Here is a 21,338-nt window from a genome sequence, read left to right on the forward strand (position 1 = left end):
GGTTGATGAGTTTGGGGTCCACTAGGGATTGGTGGATAGTTGACATTTGTGCCCCAGTGTCCCTCCAAGCGATAACCTTCTTTCCGCCCACTCTCAAGGTTTCCCTTTGCTCCGAGGGTATGAGAGAGGCATCTGGGTCTGGGGATCTTTGGTGTGATTGGGGTGTAATGAACTGTAATCGGTTGGGGTTCTTGGGGCAGTGAGCCTTTATATGTCCCAGAGTAACAGCCGTGTTAGTCTGTATCCGCAAAAAGAAGAACAGGAGTACTTGTGGCACCTTAGAGACTAACAAATTTATTAGAGCATAAGCTTTCGTGGACTACAGCCCGAAGAAGTGGGCTGTAGTCCACGAAAGCTTATGCTCTAATAAATTTGTTAGTCTCTAAGGTGCCACAAGTACTCCTGTTCTTCTTTATATGTCCCAGTTCATTACATTTAAAACATCGCCCTGCTAAGGTATCACCGGGGCGATGTTGGTTGGTGGAGACTGGTGTGGTGGGGTGAGGAGGCGTCTGGGGTTCCCTTGGGATGTGGGTGGAGCCTTGGGTTGTCCCCGGTGGTAAGGTTTGGTTTCGGGTTGTCCCTTCTGATATTCGCTCCAACTGCTACTAGTTTTTTTCTTTTCTGCCACCTCCACCCATTTGGCTTCAATCTCCCCCGCCTCAGTTACAGTTTCGGGCTTCCTATCTAGGATGTACCTTTCTATTTCCTCAGGAACACCCTCTAAAAACTGCTCCATTTTTACTAGGGAAACCAGATCTTCCAGAGATTTAACATTTGCTCCAGATACCCAGGCATCACAATTTTTGTCAATGTGGTAGGCATGCCGGGTAAATGACACATCGGGTTTCCACTTTAGGGCTCTGAACCGCCGACGGGCATGCTCGGGTGTTAGCCCCATTCTGAGTCTGGCCTTGTTTTTAAAAAGTTCATAACTGTTCATGTGTTCCTTAGGCATTTCAGCCGCCACCTCTGCTAAGGGTCCACTGAGCTGCGGCCTCAGCTCTACCATGTACTGGTCTGCAGCGATGCTGTATCCAAGGCAGGCCCTTTCAAAATTTTTTAAGAAGGCCTCAGTATCATCGCCTGCCTTGTAGGTGGGGAATTTTCTGGGATGGGAAGTGGTACCTGGAGAGGGGTTGTTGGGATGGGCTGTTGTATCTGGCTTAGCCTTTGCTACTTCCAGTTCATGCTTCCTTTCTTTTTCTCTCTCCTCCATCTCTTTTTCTTTCAGCTCCATAGCTCTCTTGTGGGCCTCCTCTTTGGCTTTCTCTTCTCTGTCTCTCAGCTCTATCTCTTTTTCTTTCAGCTCCATAACTCTCTTGTGGGCCTCCTCTTTGGCTTTTTCTTCTTTTGTAGTCATTTTCCTGTTTTCTTGTGCTGGGTCACCCCCTCTGCAGTTGACTGAAACTGGGAAGCTCTCAGCTCTGGCTGCTGCTGAGTTAACAGAGACTTTCTAACTAGCTACTCCCGAGGATGTAAAAAGAAAAAAAAAAAATTCAGCTTGTAAATTCCCTTTACCTTTGTTTGCTCATTTGAACACTTCTCTTAACAAAGGACCTTGTTAAAAAAACTTAACACCTCTGCCTTCAGGCAAGGAGAGATGAGATATGCATCTATCTACCTCCAGCTCGGCTTTCCAAGCAGCTAGAAGGAAAAAAAAATCTCACTGGCTTTTGGGTTTAAAATGATCCCACCGCTGTGCCACCATGTCAAGGCTGTATCCCCACTTTGAACTTTAGGGTACAAATGTAGGGGCCTGCATGAAAACTTCTAAGCTTAACTACTAGCTTAGCTCTGGTCCGCTGCCACCATCCCAAGGCTAATTTCCTTCCCTGGGTAGCCTTGAGAGACCTTCACCAATTCCCTGGTGAATACAGATCCAAACCCCTTGGATCTTAAACCAAGGAGAAATTAACCATTCCCCTCCTTCCTCCCACCAACTCCTGGTGAATACAGATCCAACCCCCTTGGATCTAAACCAAGGAGAAATTAACCATTCCCCTCTTTCCTCTCACCAACTCCTGGTGAATCAAGATCCAAACCCCTTGGATCCTAAACCAAGGAGAAATTAACCATTTCCCCTCCTTCCTCCCACCAACTCCTGGTGAATACAGATCCAACCCCCTTGGATCTAAAACAAGGAGAAATTAACCATTTCCCCTCCTTCCTCCCACCAACTCCTGGTGAATACAGATCCAATCCCCTTGGATCTAAAACAAGGAGAAATTAACCATTCCCCTCTTTCCTCTCACCAACTCCTGGTGAATCAAGATCCAAACCCCTTGGATCTTAAAACAAGGAAAAATCAATCAGGTTCTTAAAAAGAAGGCTTTTAATTAAAGAAAAAAGTAAAAATCATCTCTGTAAAATCAGTATGGAAATTAACCTTACAGGGTAATCAAACTTAAAGAGCTCAGAGGACTCCCCTCTAGTCTCAGGTTCAAAGTACAGCAAACAAAGATAAACACTCTAGTAAAAGGTACATTTACAAGTTGAGAAAACAAAGGAAAACTAACACGCCTTGCCTGGCTATTTACTTACAAGTTTGAAATAGGAGAGACTTGTTTAGAAAGATGTGGAGAACCTGGATTGATGTCTGGTCCCTCTCAGTCCCGAGAACGAACACACTCCCAAACAAAGAACACAAACAAAAGCCTTCCCCCCCCAAGATTTGAAAGTATCTTGTCCCCTTATTGGTCCTTTAGGTCAGATGCCAGCCAGGTTACCTGAGCTTCTTAACCCTTTACAGGGAAAAGGATTTTGGAGTCTCTGGCCAGGAGGGATTTTATAGTACTGTACACAGGACAGCTGTTACCCTTCCCTTTATAGTTATGACACAGGCCATGACTTTGTTGCACAAACCTTGACTTTCATCACACACTGCAACTTTTTCGCAATGCCAGTCAGTCAAATTTGGCCCTGCTGCTCTGGCTGGGCCAAAGTTGAATGAGTGGCATTGCAACCTGGCGCACATGGTGGGGTCAGTGGTGCAGTTGGATGAAGAGGTTGCCATAGCTGGGGACTTGTGTGGTCAGGGCCAGGCTTCCCTAGAGAGCTTATCCTGCTTGCTGCCCTGGCTCTGTGCTGACCACTGCTGCCTGCCTTAGACCCTGCTGGTGCTGGCCTCACTTCACCCAGGTGCAGTTTCACCTCTGCCAGGTGCTGCAGACCGGACCTGCCAAGCAGCAGCGGCTTCTGTGTGACTTTGAAGAATTCACTTTCTGTGGCTGCCCAGCCATGCTTGAGGACAACATGATCCAACATGAGCCCCCCAGGCAGGGCCTCCACTTGTCTCTGAACAGGGGCTCATCTCTTCTCCCCCTCCCCCCCCCCGCCAGCCTGGGAATTGGAGGAATGGGGCTGAGTATCCAGCTACTTTTGGAGGGTACAGTACTCGGATGCCAACTCAGCAAAACGAGAGTTTAGGTGCTGCACCCCCCCACCTCTGCTCTGAGGGTCCCCACACCTCTGTCCTAGAGACCCTCGGTGTCTAAAATGTTTTATTTCAAATGAAGATGTGCCAAACAGCAATAAGCAGAGACTCTTTTGAATTACACAGATGCTCTAGTAATCTATTTGCATGTTTTTTTGTGGTTTTTAGTTTTTGTTTTCGAACAAATGCTGTGAATCCATTTTTTTTTGTTTGTTCATGGTACTTGAACTGACCGCATGAAAATGGCAACTAACAAACTGGTACAAATTTGAGCCAAAAATTGACAATTTTCTTAGTCTTATGTTTGTTTGAGCTTGTCTTTTTTTCATTTATTTTCTTTCATCCTCTGTGTAATTGTTGTACTTATTCTGCAAAATAAAGCATTTTAAAAAAAAGGGCAATAAAGAGAGTCTGGTAAACTTGTTCGTTTTGACCCCCAATATTGCTTATTGCTCAAAATTACATTATGTTCTAGAGCTGTAGTGATTTTTTTTCTCCTTAATATTTGTTCCATTTTGCAATGGATAGGAAGTGGATTTATCAAACAGTTATTGCCAAGATTTCTCTCCTTTGTTTGGAGATGTACTTTTCTCCAGTCTTCTAGTGCTTCCTCACTAGTGCTTTCCATGACTGTTTCTCACTTCCTCCATACTTGTGCATGTTAATACTTCTTCCAATCAGACGCTGCAGTGATGCTTACACAATGACACCTTAAGTCATAGGCATAATTGGGAATAATGTATATTTCCCATTTTAAAGGAAGAATAAAATAAAGTGTTACTGTAATACTGTAACGCCACTAGCCATCACCTTCAGCCCCCAGCTAAAACCTCTCCAGCGCATCAAGGATCTACAACCTGTCCTGAATGACGATCCCTCATTCTCACAAATCTTGGGAGACAGGCCAGTCCTCGCTTACAGACAGCCCCTCAACGTGAAGCAAATACTCACCAGTAACTACACACTATACAACAAAAACACTAACCCAGGAACCTATCCTTGCAACAAAGCCCGTTGCCAACTCCGTCTCCATATCTATTCAAGGGACACCATCGTAGGACCTAATCACACCAGCCACACCATCACAGGCTCGTTCACCTGCACATCTACCAATGTGATATATGCCATCATGTGCCAGCAGTGCCCCTCTGCCATGTACATTGGCCAAATGGAACAGTCTCTATGCAAAAGAATAAATGGACATAAATCAGATGTCAAGAATTACAACATTCAAAAACCAGTTGGACGAGGCTTTCTTCTGGCAACTAGCAGAAGTTGCTAGATCACAGGCCCTGGTTCTCATGGGAGACTTTAATCACCCTGATATCTGCTGGGAGAGCAATACAGCGGTGCACAGGCAATCCAGGAAATTTTTGGAAAGTGTAGGGGACAATTTCCTGGTGCAAGTGCTGGAGGAACCAACTAGGGGCAAAGCTTTTCTTGACCTGCTGCTCACAAACAGGGAAGAACTAGTAGGGGGAAGCAAAAGTGGATGGGAACCTGGGAGGCAGTGACCATGAGATGGTCGAGTTCAGGATCCTGACACAAGGAAGAAAGGAGAGCAGCAGAATACGGACCCTGGACTTCAGAAAAGCAGACTTTGACTCCCTCAGGGAACAGATGGGCAGGATCCCCTGAGAGAATAACATGAAGGGCAAAGGGGTCCAGGAGAGCTGGCTGTATTTTAAAGAATCCTTATTGAGGTTGCAGGAACAAACCATCCCGATGTGTAGAAAGAATAGTAAATATGGCAGGCGACCAGCTTGGCTAAACAGTGAAATCCTTGCTGATCTTAAACGCAAAAAAGAGGCTTATAAGGAGTGGAAGATTGGACAAATGACCAGGGAGGAGTATAAAAATATTGCTCAGGCGTGCAGGAGTGAAATCAGGAAGGCCAAATCACACTTGGAGTTGCAGTTAGCAAGAGATGTTAAGAGTAACAAGAAGGGTTTCTTCAGGTATGTTAGCAACAAGAAGAAAATCAAGGAAAGTGTGGGCCCCTTACTGAATGAGGGAGGCAACCTAGTGACCGAGGATGTGGAAAAAGCTAATGTACTCAATGATTTTTTTGCCTCTGTCTTCACGCACAAGGTCAGCTCCCAGATTGCTGCACTGGGCAGTACAGCATGGGGAGAAGGTGACCAACCCTCTGTGGAGAAAGAAGTGGTTCGGGACTATTTAGAAAAACTGGACGTGCACAAGTCCATGGGGCCGGATGCGCTGCATCCGAGGGTGCTAAAGGAGTTGGCGGGTGAGATTGCAGAGCCATTAGCCATTATTTTTGAAAACTCATGGCGATCGGGGGAGGTCCCAGATGACTGGAAAAAGGCTAATGTAGTGCCCATCTTTAAAAAAGGGAAGAAGGAGGATCCGGGGAACTACAGGCCAGTCAGCCTCACCTCAGTCCCTGGAAAAATCATGGAGCAGGTCCTCAAGGAATCAATTATGAAACATTTAGAGGAGAGGAAAGTGATCAGGAACAGTCAGCATGGATTCACCAAGGGGAAGTCGTGCCTGACTAACCTAATTGCCTTCTATGATGAGATAACTGGCTCTGTGGATGAGGGGAAAGCAGTGGATGTGTTATTTCTTGACTTTAGCAAAGCTTTTGATACTGTCTCCCACAGTATTCTTGCCACCAAGTTAAAGAAGTATGGGCTGGATGAATGGACTGTAAGGTGGATAGAAAGCTGGCTAGATCATCGGGCTCAACGGGTAGTGATCAATGGCTCCATGTCTAGTTGGCAGCCGGTTTCAAGTGGAGTGCCCCAAGGGTCGGTCCTGGGGCCGGTTTTGTTTAATATCTTTATTAATGATCTGGAGGATGGTGTGGACTGCACTCTCAGCAAGTTTGCAGATGACACTAAACTAGGAGGCGTGGTAGATACACTAGAGGGTAGGGATCGGATACAGAGGGACCTAGACAAATTAGAGGATTGGGCAGAAAAAAACCTGATGAGGTTCAACAAGGACAAGTGCAGAGTCCTGCACTTAGGACGGAAGAATCCCATGCACTGCTACAGACTAGGGACCGAATGGCTAGGTAGCAGTTCTGCTGAAAAGGACCTAGGGGTCACAGTGGATATGAAGCTGGATATGAGTCAACAGTGTGCTCTTGTTGCAAAGAAGGCTAACGGCATTTTGGGCTGTATAAGTAGGGGCATTGCCAGCAGATCGAGGAACGTGATCGTTCCCCTTTATTCGACATTGGTGAGGCCTCATCTGGAATACTGTGTCCAGTTTTGGTCCCCACACTACAAGAAGGATGTGGAAAAATTGGAAAGAGTCCAGCGGAGGGCAACAAAAATGATTAGGGGTCTGGAGCACATGACTTATGAGGAGAGGCTGAGAGAACTGGGATTGTTTAGTCTCCAGAAGAGAAGAATGAGGGGGGATTTGATAGCAGCCTTCAACTACCTGAAGGGGGGTTCCAAAGAGGATGGAGCTCGGCTGTTCTCAGTGGTGGCAGATGACAGAACAAGGAGCAATGGTCTCAAGTTGCAGTGGGGGAGGTCCAGGTTGGATATCAGGAAAAACTATTTCACTAGGAGGGTGGTGAAACACTGGAATGCGTTACCTAGGGAGGTGGTGGAGTCTCCTTCCTTGGAGGTTTTTAAGGCCCGGCTTGACAAAGCCCTGGCTGGGATGATTTAGCTGGGAATTGGTCATGCTTTGAGCAGGGGGTTGGACTAGATGACCTCTTGAGGTCCCTTCCAACTCTGATATTCTATGATTCTATGATTCAGTTGGAGAACACTTCAGTCTCCCTGGATACTCAATTACAGACCTAAAAGTCGTAATACTCCAACAAAAAAGCTTCAAAAACAGACTCCAATGAGAAACTGCAGAACTGGAATTAATTTGCAAACTGGACACCATTAAATTAGGCTTGAATAAAGACTGGGAGTGGATGGGTCATTACACAAACTAAAAACTATTTCCCCATGCTAATTTCCCCCCCTACTGTTACTCACACCTTCTTGTCAACTGTTTGAAATGGGCCATCTTGATTATCACTACAAAAGATTTTTTTTCTCCTGCTGATAATAGCCCACCATCTTTTCATGTTCCTACTGTATTTTCTGCTCCATGCATCTGATGAAGTGGGTTTTAGACCACGAAAGCTTATGCCCAAATAAATTTGTTAGTCTCTAAGGTGCCGCAAGTACTCCTTGTTCTTTTTGCTGATACAGACTAATACGGCTGCCACTCTGAAACCTGTAATCTGATATTCCACTGCTTTTGCCAAGCACAACCCTTTTTATTTAACACCTGTGTTGCAGTAGTGAATAAGGAACTCAACCAGGTCAGGACCCTGTTGTGGCAGTTGGTGTACAAACATACAGTAAAGACAAGTTTCAGAGTAGCAGCCGTGTTAGTCTGTATCCGCAAAAAGAAGAACAGGAGTACTTGTGGCACCTTAGAGACTAACAAATTTATTAGAGCATAAGCTTTCGTGGACTACAGCCCACTTATGCATCCGAAGAAGTGGGCTGTAGTCCACGAAAGCTTATGCTCTAATAAATTTGTTAGTCTCTAAGGTGCCACAAGTACTCCTGTTCTTCTTTATACAGTAAAGACAGTCCCTGCCCCAACAAGTTTACAATCTAAAAGACAAGGCCTAATAGGGGAATGAGACAAACAGTACTGTGCAGAATCCTCTGGCATCATTTTGTATTTTCCCGCCTAAAATACATTCTGCCCCAGAAGTGCTGCAGTTCCTTCTTTTGCCCATCAGAGGCTGCTGTGGTGCCAGAATAGCTAGCTGCAGGAACACAGCCAGCTGTTCTGTCACCACAGCAGCCTCTGGTGGGCAAAAGGTAAAATTGCAGCACTTCTGGGGCAGAATGTATTTTCTATGGGGGAAAAAAATATTCTATGCCCAGTGCTGCAGAATTTCCCCAGGAATAGAAGTTCATTACAGCACCCTGCCCACGGAGCCAGGTTAGGGCAGAGTGGGGTACACAGGGTTGCTGGGGAGTCACAGATGGGTTCAGAATGGCCGGGGCGGGGGGACAGACTGGGGCATAGGCTCAGGAGCTAGTGGGCTGACAGCTTTGAGCCTGGGGACAGGGAAGGGGGGCTGCAGAGACCCATGGGGATGGGGGTTGCGGGGACAGGGACAGCTGTGCCTGACTGAATGAGAGAGGCTTGAGGTCAGCCAGGGTCTGCATGAGGGTGACTTCCCAACTCCCTAAGAATCCCACTCCCCAAAAAAACCCTCATCCCACTCAACCCAACCCTCTCCAGGTTCACTCCTAGGCTCCTTCCCTCTCCCTCAGCTCCTCCATTACCCCTGACTCCCCCAAGCCTTTGCACTGCGTCTTGACAGGTGCAGGAAATACAGTTCTGTATTGTAATTTAAATGTATTACTCAAAGTTCTGTACTAATATGCCTAGTAAGGAATCTATTTGTAAAAAAAATTAATTACCAGAATCATTTTTTTTGGTCTGTATTGTTACAGACATATTTGCTGACAGATATTTTGAAATAAATTACCAAAATAATTGAAACTGGCATGATTATATTGTGCTATTTTGACAAATAAAATATGCAGAATTTTGCAGAAATTTCAAATACTGTGTGCAGAATTATTTTTTTGGTGCAGAATTCCCCCTGGAGTAAAACAGGCAGACTAGGGTAGCATATGATAGGATATGTGAAATTGTTTGCCAGTCACTATTAGTGATCACACACTGGCCACTCTGCTTATATGCTGTTTTCGTCCTCAGTCTTCAGTCTAATGTCACACTGAGATATTTTGGGATGGGATGGGATTGTGTCTTATCTTCTAGCCACAGAAGTCTATGCATGTGCAGTTCTGCTTAGGCCTTTCAATTGTTTAGATGGAATGCTGACACAATAGTTCCGGTAGGGTTTGGTTTTAGCTGGCAGTATAAGAAATATTCATCCATAGTTTTAAGTTTCTTGATTAGGCTATATTCTATGATAGACAGATTCTGTGCCTGTGCACTCAAAACAGTGTCATCAACAATGCATAGACAAATTTCCATGATGAAGACTAGGGAAGGTTGCTCGTGTGAAATATTAAACAGGCTTGCGCTAGGACAGGCCCCTGTGATAGGTGATCACTCAGAGTGCGTGGCCTGCTGACCTAGTCATCAAGGAAAATGCGAAACCTGTGATTGGTTATAGTGAAAGTGACTTTCAGACCTTTACTTAAAGCAGGACTAAAATATCTGCTTTGCTATTTAAATGTTGAATTTCTTCTCAAATTTGACACACAGTTCTACAGCGGGCAATGGAATATTGTGTGTTGTTTTAGAAAAACATTTTGTAACTTTTGCAAAGGAAATACTTTAAAAATGCTCCTTTTTACTGTTTTATTCACATTTCTTTGGATTCCTCTATTGTAAAACATACATTTACACAGGCTTAAGATTTCACCAAGCAACTCATCTTTCAATATCTCAGGCACAGGCTAAGGTGTGGAACCTGAAATATTAAAGATATAAAACAATTGCTATAATTTACTGTAAGCAAAGGAACCTGTAGGTCATTAGAAGTGTCACTGATGCCATGCTCTGGTACAGATCATGAGGCTGATGAGTGTCCTTTTTAGGGATGGAGGTGTGATGTTATCTGATTAAAATATGACCATATAGATCATTGTTGCAACCACTGTTATATATTTGCAGCAAATCTTGTACAAAGGTTGTCAAGTGAGGTGTCTATGAAAAGGTTATGATTTTGCTATCTGTATGCATGTATCATTTTTGTATTTGAAGTTATGTATTGGCTCTATACCTGGAGTTCAAATGTTTGCTCCTGGGGTACCGCCCACAAGGTAGCTAGCCAGCACATGTTGGAGGGACCTTTTAAATTAAGTGGTTCATCAAGAAACACTTGGTTGACAATGGACCATGGGAGACGCCCATCTAAACTGTGTGGACTGTCATGTTAAACATGCTGTCTGGAGTGTAGATAATGGCTTCCTGCAATGACTGAGCAAAATTGGGCATGAACATGTGACTCCAAACTCCATCTTGTTGCTGTAATTTTCCACAGTAAGAACAATGGGATGCCCTCCACATGGCAGAAGCTATAAAAGGCTCTGGAAACACCTCCATTTTGTCTTCAATCCTGCTTCTTACCTCTGGAAGAACTTTGCTACAAACTGAAGCTCTGAACAAAGGACTGAATGACTCATCCAAGCTGTGGATGTATTCCAGAGACTTGACTTAAGCCAGCAGTTTATTCCATCGCTGCTACAAGCCTGAACCAAGAACTTTGCAATTACTGTATGTATTTGATTCTTTTAACCAATTTTAACTCTCATCTTTCTTTCTTTTTATGAATAAACCTTTAGATTTTAGATACTAGAGGATTGGCAACAGCATGATTTTTGGGTAAGAACTAAGTTATATATTGATGGGTGTATGGCTGGTCCTTTGGGATCAGAAGAACCTTTCATTTGATGAGACTGGTTGTAAAGAACCACTCATCTCTGAATCCATTGTTTTTGGTGGTGATATAAGAACTGGAATGCCCAAGGAAACTGCTTTTATGACTTCTTGTATCAGAGGGGTAGCCATGTTAGTCTGGATCTGTAAAAAGCAACAGAGAGTCCTGTGGCACCTTTAAGACTAACAGATGTATTGGAGCATAAGCTTTCATGGGTGAATACCCACGCAAGCTTATGCTCCAATACATCTGTTAGTCTTAAAGGTGCCACAGGACTCTCTGTTGCTTTTTATGACTTCTTGTTAGCCAGTGTGGTGAAACAGGAGTTTACTTTTGTGGCTGGTTTGGTATATCTTATAAAATAATAACCAGCAGTTTTGGGTTGTGTTTGCCCTATTTCTCAACAGACTGTCCTGAATTTCAGAGTAGCAGCCGTGTTAGTCTGTATCCGCAAAAAGAAGAACAGGAGTACTTGTGGCACCTTAGAGACTAACAAATTTATTAGAGCATAAGCTTTCGTGGACTACAGCCCACTTCTTCGGATGCATACGCATCCGAAGAAGTGGGCTGTAGTCCACGAAAGCTTATGCTCTAATAAATTTGTTAGTCTCTTAGGGTACATCTACACTACAGGGGGGAGTCGATTTAAGATACGCAAATTCAGCTACGTGAATAGCGTAGCTGAATTCGACGTATCACAGCCGACTTACCCCGTTGTGAGGACGGCGGCAAAATCGACTTCTGCGGCTTTTTGTCGGCGGCGCTTACTACCACCTCCGCTGGTGGAGTTAGAGCGCCGATTCGGGGATCGATTGTCCCCCGATTCGGGGATCGATTCGGGGATCCCCGAGAGGTCGATTTCTACCCGCCAATTCAGGCGGGTAGTATAGACCAGACCTAAGGTGCCACAAGTACTCCTGTTCTTCTTTTTGTCCTGAATTTGGCATCCTCAGTTGTGACCCACTAAGGCACGGTTACAGGGAGGAAGCAGGAATGTGGGGGAGCAGGAGGGCTTACCAGAAGTATGGAGTAGGCATTGGGGGCAGGGAGGCGTGAGCAGCCATCTTGGTGGGGGGTGAGTGGGTAAGGGAAGGAGGGTGTTAACCCTTTCCTGCCTTCTCTACCTGACCTGCTTTAGTTTACTGGAATTGGGAGGGTTACTTTGCTTTAAGTCATAGCAGGAATGCTGCAATGGTTCTGTTTCTCCACAGCCTGAAGAATAACTGGTCCTTGCAAATCTGCCATACCTAGGGATCAGTCTGCAGCTGCAGTTACTGCTGGTGTTTGGGGAAAGAGAAAGTGCAGCAGGAGGAAGTAGGGGCAGGGCAGCACTAGAAATGTCTTGCCGTCTCTGCCTGATGAAACCGTGCCTCAAGTGGACCCAAGCCATTGCAAGCCCATCAGGTGAAGAAGGCAAAGATGTGCTACTTTCCCCTTACTTTGTCCTCCTGCCTGCATCCCACCAGGATCTCCTTGCTCCCATGTCCCCCTCATTCTTGCTTGTCCCCCACAGCCCAATTCACTCATAGAATATCAGGGTTGGGAGGGACTTCAGGAGGTCATCTAGTCCAACCCCCTGCTCAAAGCAGGAGCAATCCCCAACTAAATCATCCCAGCCAGGGCTTTGTCAAGCCTGACCTTAAAAACCTCTAAGGATGGAGACTCCACCACCTCCCTAGGTAACCCATTCCAGTGCTTCACCACCCTCCTAGTGAAATAGTTTTTCCTAATATCCAACCTAAACCTCCCCCACTGCTACTTGAGACCATTACTCCTTGTTCTGCCCTCTGCCACCACTGAGAACAGTCTAGATCCATCCTCTTTGGAACCCCCTTTCAGGTAGTTGAAAGCAACTATCAAATCCCCCCTCATTCTTCTCTTCTGCAAACTAAAGAATCTCAGTTCCCTGAGCCTCTCCTCATAAGTCATGTGCTCCAGCCCCCTAAACATTTTTGTTGCCCTCCGCTGGACTCTTTCCAGTTTTTCTACATCCTTCTAGTGTGGGGCCCAAAACTGGACACAGTACTCCAGATGAGGACTCACCAATGTCGAATAGAGGGGAATGATCACGTCCCTTGATCTGCTGACAGTGCTCCTACTTATACAGCCCCAAATGCCGTTAGCCTTCTTGGCAACAAGAGCACACTGTTGACTCATATCCAGCTTCTCGTCCACTGTAACCCCTAGGTCCTTTTCTGCAGAACTGCTGCCTAGCCACTCGGTCCCTAGTCTGTAGCAGTGCAAGGGATTCTTCCGTCCTAAGTGCAGGACTCTGCACTTGTCCTTGTTGAACCTCATCAGATTTCTTTTGGCCCAATCTTCCAATTTGTCTAGGTCCCTCTGTATCCTATCCCTACCTTCCAGCGTATCTACCACTCCTCCCAGTTTAGTGTGATCTGAAAATTTGCTGAGGGTGCAATCCACGCCATCCTCCAGATCATTAATGAAGATGTTGAACAAAATCAGCCCCAGGACCGACCCTTGGGGCACTTCGCTTGAAACCGGCTGCCAACTAGACATGGAGCAATTGATCACTACCCGTTGAGCCCGATGATCTAGCCAGCTCTCTATCCACCTCATAGTCCATTCATCCAGCCCATGCTACTTTAACTTGCTGGCAAGAATACTGTGGGAGACCGTATAAAAGCTTTGCTAAAGTCAAGGAATAACATCCACTGCTTTCCCCTCATCCACAGAGTCATTTATCTCATCACAGAATGCAATTAGATTAGTCAGGCATGACTTGCCCTTGGTAAATCCATGCTGACTGTTCCTGATCACTTTCCTCTCCTTGAAGTACTTCAAAATTGATTCTTTGGGACCTGCTCCATGATTTTTCCAGGGACTGAGGTGAGGCTGACAGGCCTGTAGTTCCCCGGATCCTCCTCCTTCCCTTTTTAAAAGATGGGCACTACATTAGCCTTTTTCCAGTCATCTGGAACCTCCCCCGATCGCCATGAGTTTTCAAAGTTAAAGGCCAATGGCTCTGCAATCACATCCGCCAACTCCTTTAGAACCCTCGGATGCAGCGCATCTGGCCCCATGGACTTGTGCTCGTCCAGCTTTTCTAAATAGTCCTGAACCACTTCTTTCTCCACAGAGGGCTGCTCACCTCCTCCCCATACTGTGCTGCCCAGTGCAGCAGTCTGGGAGCTGACCTTGTTCGTGAAGACAGAGGCAAAAAAAGCATTGAGTACATGAGCTTTTTCCACATCCTCGGTCACTAGGTTGCCTCCCGCATTCAGTAAGGGGCTCACGCTTTCCCTGACCACCTTCTTGTTGCTAACATACCTGTAGAAACCCTTTTTGTTACTCTTAACATCCCTTGCTAGCTGCAACTCCAATTGTGATTTGGCCTTCCTGATTTCATAGTTCCCTGACTGTGCCAGGACTTCCAGTTCTCCCTGCTTGTTTCCCAGGCTTCTTGTATTTGTGTATAGGCACTCTTGTGCACTCCTGCTTGTGCTTCCTCCCAGGATCCCATTTCCCCACTTACCACAGGGCTTTGGTCTCCTTCCCCCGATGAACCTAGTTTAAAGCCCTCCTCAGTCCCTGGAAAAATCATGGAGCAGGTCCTCAAGGAATCAATTATGAAACACTTAGAGGAGAGGAAAGTGATCAGGAACAGTCAGCATAGATTCACCAAGGGGAAGTCGTGCCTAACTAACCTAATTGCCTTCTGTGATGAGATAACTGGCTCTGTGGATGAGGGAAAAGCAGTGGATGTGTTATTCCTTGACTTTAGCAAAGCTTTTGATACAGTCTCCCACAGTATTTTTGCCGCCAAGTTAAAGAAGTATGGGCTGGATGAATGGAATGTAAGGTGGATAGAAAGCTGGCAAGATCGTCGGGCTCAACTGGTAGTGATCAATGGCTCCATGTCTAGTTGGCAGCCAGTTTCAAGCAGAGTGCCCCAAGGGTCGGTCCTGGGGCCGGTTTTGTTTAATATCTTTATTAATGATCTGGAGGATGGTGTGGACTGCACTCTCAGCAAGTTTGCAGATGACACTAAACTAGGAGGCGTGGTAGATACACTAGAGGGTAGGGATCGGATACAGAGGGACTAGACAAATTAGAGGATTGGGCCAAAAAAAACCTGATGAGGTTCAACAAGGACAAGTGCAGAGTCCTGCACTTAGGACGGAAGAATCCCATGCACTGCTACAGACTAGGGACCAAATGGCTAGGTAGCAGTTCTGCAGAAAAGGACCTAGGGGTCACAGTGGACGAGAAGCTGGATATGAGTCAACAGTGTGCTCTTGTTGCAAAGAAGGCTAACGGCATTTTGGGCTGTATAAGTAGGGGCATTGCCAGCAGATCGAGGAACGTGATCGTTCCCCTTTATTCGACATTGGTGAGGCCTCATCTGGAATACTGTGTCCAGTTTTGGGCCCCCCACTACAAGAAGGATGTGGAAAAATTGGAAAGAGTCCAACGGAGGGCAACAAAAATGATTAGGGGTCTGGAGCACATGACTTATGAGGAGAGGCTGAGGGAACTGGGATTGTTTAATCTGCAGAAGAGAAGAATGAGGGGGGATTTGATAGCAGCCTTCAACTACCTGAAGGGGGGTTCCAAAGAGGATGGAGCTCGGCTGTTCTCAGTGGTGGCAGATGACAGAACAAGGAGCAATGGTCTCAAGTTGCAGTGGGGGAGGTCCAGGTTGGATATTAGGAAACACTATTTCACTAGGAGGGTGGTGAAGCACTGGAATGCGTTACCTAGGGAGGTGGTGGAGTCTCCTTCCTTGGAGGTTTTTAAGGCCCGGCTTGACAAAGCTCTGGCTGGGATGATTTAGTTGGGAATTGGTCCTGCTTTGAGCAGGGGGTTGGACTAGATACCTCCTGAGGTCCCTTCCAACCCTGAGATTCTATGATTCTAAGGACAATGATGAGCCATAACAGCAAAGCTGTTGAATGTCTTTCATGGATGACTCAATCCAGATTTTTATATTGCAAGGGTGGCCAAACCGCGACTTGCAAGCCACATGCAGTGATTTTACAGCTAAAGTGTGGCTTGCGGAGCCCCACACAGCGCCCCTCCCACTCCCCCATTCTCCACCTACAGACTGTGGGAGGGAGCTCGGGTCTTCTGCCAGAGACAACTAGTGCCTGCTGAGAGTGGGGAGGGGCACAGTTTAAAGGTTCAGCGCCCCCCCCACAACAGCTTGAGTCAAGCCCCTCAGGCACACATACCCCATACCCTCAGTGGTTCTCCCTGCAGCTCCCAGCTGTTTGCTGCAGCCTCTCCCCATGGCCACAGCTCACAGTTTGCCAATTCCAGCAGCTGCTGTGCAGGGAGGGGGCCCAATGGCACCACGTGATGGAGCGGGGCCAGCAAATCCTGGCAAAAATCTTGGGGAGCATGTCACCCCATGAGTCCCCACCCCCGTTGTCTCTGTCTCTGCCCAGCAGGGAGGTGGGTGTCAGGGCTTCAATACTGCGGGGCGTGTCTGCCAGGCAGGAGTGGGGCTGAAACCCCAAGACCTCCCCCTTCCTGCAGTGCTGAAGCCCCAAACCTCATCAGGTGCCTCTTGCGGGGCTGAAGCCCTGAGATCCCCCTTCTCTGCAGGGCAGAAGCTCCTAACCCCAACACCCTGCCGTGGAGCTCAAGCCTCAAGCCCCGACAGGCACACCTTGGCTCTTGAACTTCTGAAGATTGTTGTGTGCAGCTTGGAGGGTCAGTAAATTTGGCCACCCCTCTTATACTGGCACCCATTTTTGTAGTATATGAACTTGCAAAACTAGATACACTAGCAGTTCCACCCCCCTCACCATATTTCCCTATCCTGCAGAGCTTTACCTGTAATGTTCACCCACACACTGCTGTACCTCCTGCACAACTCTGCCGCCACCCCAATTGCCCCCTATAACACATATACTCTAGGCCTCCCCCAGTAACTATCTATCCCATCACATTCCTCCATTCCCAGCACAGCTATCTCCCCCATCTCTGCACTGCTCTGATCACCTATAATATTCCCCTAGCAACCAGTGTGGTGGGTTTCACACCTGTGAGCACACAAGCTGCTCCAATAAACCATCAGACCTTATAATGGCGAAACCCTGGCACTAGCATCTGTTGCAGCTGTGAAGCAGCATCGTAAAATGCTTTCTTTGGGGGAGAGACAGCCAACGAGAGGGCAGCTCAAGCTGGGGAGGGGGTTGGAATCTGCTGGAAGAGGGCAGTTGGAGAAGAAGGAGGGAAGGAGAAGAACTTAGATGCTGAGATAGCAGATGAACTGGAGTTACTGCAGTTCCACACTGAAGCTTGTTGACTTTCAAGAGGAAAAGTACTGGGATAATTTTTTTGAACTGAGAGACAAGTTGTGTGCTTATGCAATGTTCTGCAAAAAGAGTGAATATGTTGATTTTCTATGTGACCAAAGGAAGATGTGCCTATGTCAGAGACATATTTGGGAACTGAATGAATTTAATACACCCAAGTCCTTCACAGAATTCATGAAGAAATTTGTGTTCTGGAAGAATAATCTCTTGAAGACAAACTATGAATGCTTCCTGCAGCTTTGCAAATTATTGGCTAATAAGGAAATTATTCAGTTTCCCATATAGGTGATGGCTGAGCATCTTAGCCGGCTGGAGGAACAGTTTGGATTCCTTTTACCGACTTGAGATGACAAAATATGACTGGGTGCAAAACCTCTTTCAGTGCAAGCTTGATGCTATGGGTTTGCCAGCAGCTGAAATTGAACAGCTCATCTAAATTTCCTGCAATTGATTCTTGCAAGGAATATGTGACCAACTTTCTTGACAGTGAACCAGAACTCCAGAAGAGAATGAATGTCCTGCACTCTCAATGCATGCACTGAAACTGATTGTGCCATTCGCAAGCACGTATTTGTGTGAAGCTGGATTCAGCACACTTGTATCCATCAATTTTCACTATTGCTCTACTACTGATGTCACCTCGATGATTAGATGTGCGATTTCTACCATGCTGCCGGACTACAGGAAACTGTGTCACAACATGCAAGCCCATGTGTCACAGCACATTGAATTAAATAATGTACTGAATGTGTAATTCCTTGCTTTGTTGAGGCCTGAGATCACAGAAATCAGTTTGTTTTAAAATGAGCTCACGCAGGCAAAAAGTTTGGGAACCCCTGCTTTAGATGGATGGCTATTGGTATGCAAAGGAGTCCTGGATTCATTCTTCAGGTTTCCCTAAGGAAGTACATTCCACTGCTGAAGATTTTCTCTTTGAGGAGGAGTACTTGTGGCACCTTAGAGACTAACAAATTTATTAGAGCATAAGCTTTCATGGACTACAGCCCACTTCTTCTTCTTTGAGGAGGGTCTACTTGTTCAGGCAAAAAACTGATGAGTCATTGCATTCATTAAAGGACTCAAGGGCAACCCCCTCCGTTCCCTGGGTATATACACCTCATCACCCAAAAGGGAATACACAAAGCTACCTTATACGCATCAACCAACATCACAGGTATTATTTCACCAAAAAGGGTATGAATCACCACGAAAGTGAAAGTGGATTCAGGGGAACAAGCATTGTGCTTTTTTCCAGCCAGAACTGCCCATCAAGAAGTACTTGTAACAGGACCTTTGAGAGCTGCAAACCCACCCAAGTCCAGGTCCTCCAAGCTCCAAGATTCATTTTGGTGGCCACCTAGGTCAATTTTCCCATATATAGCAGAGGATAAAAATGGAAAAATGGGTTTTCCATACTGTCCATCTTGGTTACACCATAAAATTACCCATCCCTTTTCAGGAACCACTCTCAAGAGATGATTCTCTTACAGGAGATATGGCTCCCTACTTCTGGGGAGCCATAGAGCCAGTAGAATCATAGACTTTAAGATCAGAAGGGAGTATTATGATCGTCTAGTTTGACCTCTTGCACAACGCAGGCCACAGAATCTCACCCACCCCCTCCTGTTTCAAACCCCTAACCTATGTCTGAGCTATTGAAGTCCTCAAATCGTGGTTTAAAGACTTTAAGGTGCAGAGAATCCTCCAGCAACCCATGCCCCATGCTGCAGAGGAAGGTGAAAAACCCCCAGGGCCTCTGCCAATCTGCCCTGGAGGAAAATTCCTTCCCGACCCCAAATATGGCGATCAGCTAAACCCTGAGCATATGGGCAAGACTCACCAGCCAGACACCCAGGAAAGAATTCTCTGTAGTAACTCAGATCCCACCCCATCTAACATCCCATCACAGACCATTGGGCATATTTACCGCTAATAGTCAAAGATCAATAGAAACTTGGTGGGATAATACACATGATTGGAATGTTGGTGTGGATGGGTACAGCTTGCTCAGGAAGGATAGACAGGGGAAAAAGGGAGGAGGTGTTGCCTTATATATTAAAAATGTACACACTTGGACTGAGGTAGAGATGGACATAGGAGACGGAAGTGTTGAGAGTCTCTGGGTTAGGCTTAAAGGGGCAAAAAACAAGGGAGATGTCATGCTAGGAGTCTACTACAGGCCACCTAACCAGGTGGAAGAGGTGGATGAGGCTTTTTTCAAGCAACTAACAAAATCATCCAAAGCCCAAGATTTGGTGGTGATGGGGGACTTCAACTATCCGGATATATGTTGGGAAAATAACACAGCGGGGCACAGACTATCCAACAAATTCTTGGACTGCATTGGAGACAACTTTTTATTTCAGAAGGTTGAAAAAGCTACTAGGGGGGAAGCTGTTCTAGACTTGATTTTAACAAATAGGGAGGAACTCGTTGAGAATGTGAAAGTAGAAGGCAGCCTGGGTGAAAGTGATCATGAAATCCTACAGTTTGCAATTCTAAGGAAGGGTAGAAGGGAGAACAGCAAAATAGAGACAATGGATTTCAGGAAGGCAGATTTTGGGAAGCTCAGAGAGCTGATAGGTAAGGTCCCATGGGAATCAAGACTGAGGGGAAAAACAACTGAGGAGAGTTGGCAGTTTTTCAAAGGGACACTATTAAGGGCCCAAAAGCAAGCTATTCCGCTGGTTAGGAAAGATAGAAAATGTGGCAAAAGACCACCTTGGCTTAACCACGAGATCTTGCACGATCTAAAAAATAAAAAGGAGTCATATAAAAAATGGAAACTAGGACAGATTACAAAGGATGAATATAGGCAAACAACACAGGAATGCAGGGGCAAGATTAGAAAGGCAAAGGCACAAAATGAGCTCAAACTAGCTACGGGAATAAAAGGAAACAAGAAGACTTTTTATCAATACATTAGAAGCAAGAGGAAGACCAAAGACAGGGTAGGCCCACTGCTTAGTGAAGAGGGAGAAACAGTAACAGGAAACTTGGAAATGGCAGAGATGCTTAATGACTTCTTTGTTTCGGTCTTCACCGAGAAGTCTGAAGGAATGCCTAACATAGTGAATACTAATGGGAAGAGGGTAGGTTTAGCGGATAAAATAAAAAAAGAACAAGTTAAAAATCACTTAGAAAAGTTAGATGCCTGCAAGTCACCTGGGCCTGATGAAATGCATCCTAGAATACTCAAGGAGCTAATAGAGGAGGTATCTGAGCCTCTAGCTATTATCTTTGGAAAGTCATGGGAGACGGGAGAGATTCCAGAAGACTGGAAAAGGGCAAATATAGTGCCCATCTATAAAAAGGGAAATAAAAACAACCCAGGTAACTACAGACCAGTTAGTTTAACTTCTGTGCCAGGGAAGATAATGGAGCAAGTAATTAAGGAAATCATCTGCAAACACTTGGAAGGTGGTAAGGTGATAGGGAACAGCCAGCATGGATTTGTGAAGAACAAATCATGTCAAACCAATCTGATAGCTTTCTTTGATAGGATAACGAGCCTTGTGGATAAGGGTGAAGCGGTGGATGTGGTATATCTAGACTTTAGTAAGGCATTTGATACGGTCTCGCATGATATTCTTATCGATAAACTAGGCAAATACAAATTAGATGGGGCTACTATAAGGTGGGTGCATAACTGGCTGGATAACCGTACTCAGAGAGTTGTTATTAATGGTTCCCAATCCTGCTGGAAAGGCGTAACGAGTGGGGTACCGCAGGGGTCTGTTTTGGGACCGGCTCTGTTCAATATCTTCATCAACGACTTAGATATTGGCATAGAAAGTACGCTTATTAAGTTTGCGGATGATACCAAACTGGGAGGGATTGCAACTACTTTGGAGGACAGGATCATAATTCAAAATGATCTGGACAAATTGGAGAAATGGTCTGAGTTAAACAGGATGAAGTTTAACAAAGACAAATGCAAAGTGCTCCACTTAGGAAGGAAAAATCAATTTCACACATACAGAATGGGAAAAGACTGTCTAGGAAGGAGTACGGCAGAAAGGGATCTAGGGGTTATAGTGGACCACAAGCTAAATATGAGTCAACAGTGTGATGTTGTTGCAAAAAAAGCAAACATGATTCTGGGATGCATTAACAGGTGTGTTGTGAGCAAGACACGAGAAGTCATTCTTCCGCTCTACTCTGCTCTGGTTAGGCCTCAGCTGGAGTA

The 21,338-nt window shown here is 45.7% G+C and overlaps 1 protein-coding gene across 4 annotated transcripts in view; it reads left to right on the forward strand.

Moving 5' to 3' along the window:
* The window catches only part of SMARCD3 (SWI/SNF related, matrix associated, actin dependent regulator of chromatin, subfamily d, member 3), a 223,189-nt gene that overhangs the window by 33,460 nt on the left and 168,391 nt on the right, over positions 1–21,338 (forward strand). The window contains exons 1-2 of one of the 4 annotated variants that reach the window (XM_054017005.1): positions 8,579–10,699; positions 12,074–12,266. The exons of 1 other annotated variant lie outside the window; for it this stretch is intronic. In XM_054017005.1, coding sequence (XP_053872980.1) covers positions 12,200–12,266 — 67 coding nt within the window. In that variant the 5' untranslated portion in view covers positions 8,579–10,699; positions 12,074–12,199. Of the gene's footprint in view, positions 1–8,578; positions 10,700–12,073; positions 12,267–21,338 lie in introns of those variants that run through there. 2 more of the 4 variants (XM_054017007.1, XM_054017011.1) reach the window with 2 other exon arrangements.

The sequence above is a fragment of the Malaclemys terrapin genome, chromosome 2, assembly GCF_027887155.1.
Source record: "Malaclemys terrapin pileata isolate rMalTer1 chromosome 2, rMalTer1.hap1, whole genome shotgun sequence".
NCBI lineage: Eukaryota > Metazoa > Chordata > Testudines > Emydidae > Malaclemys > Malaclemys terrapin.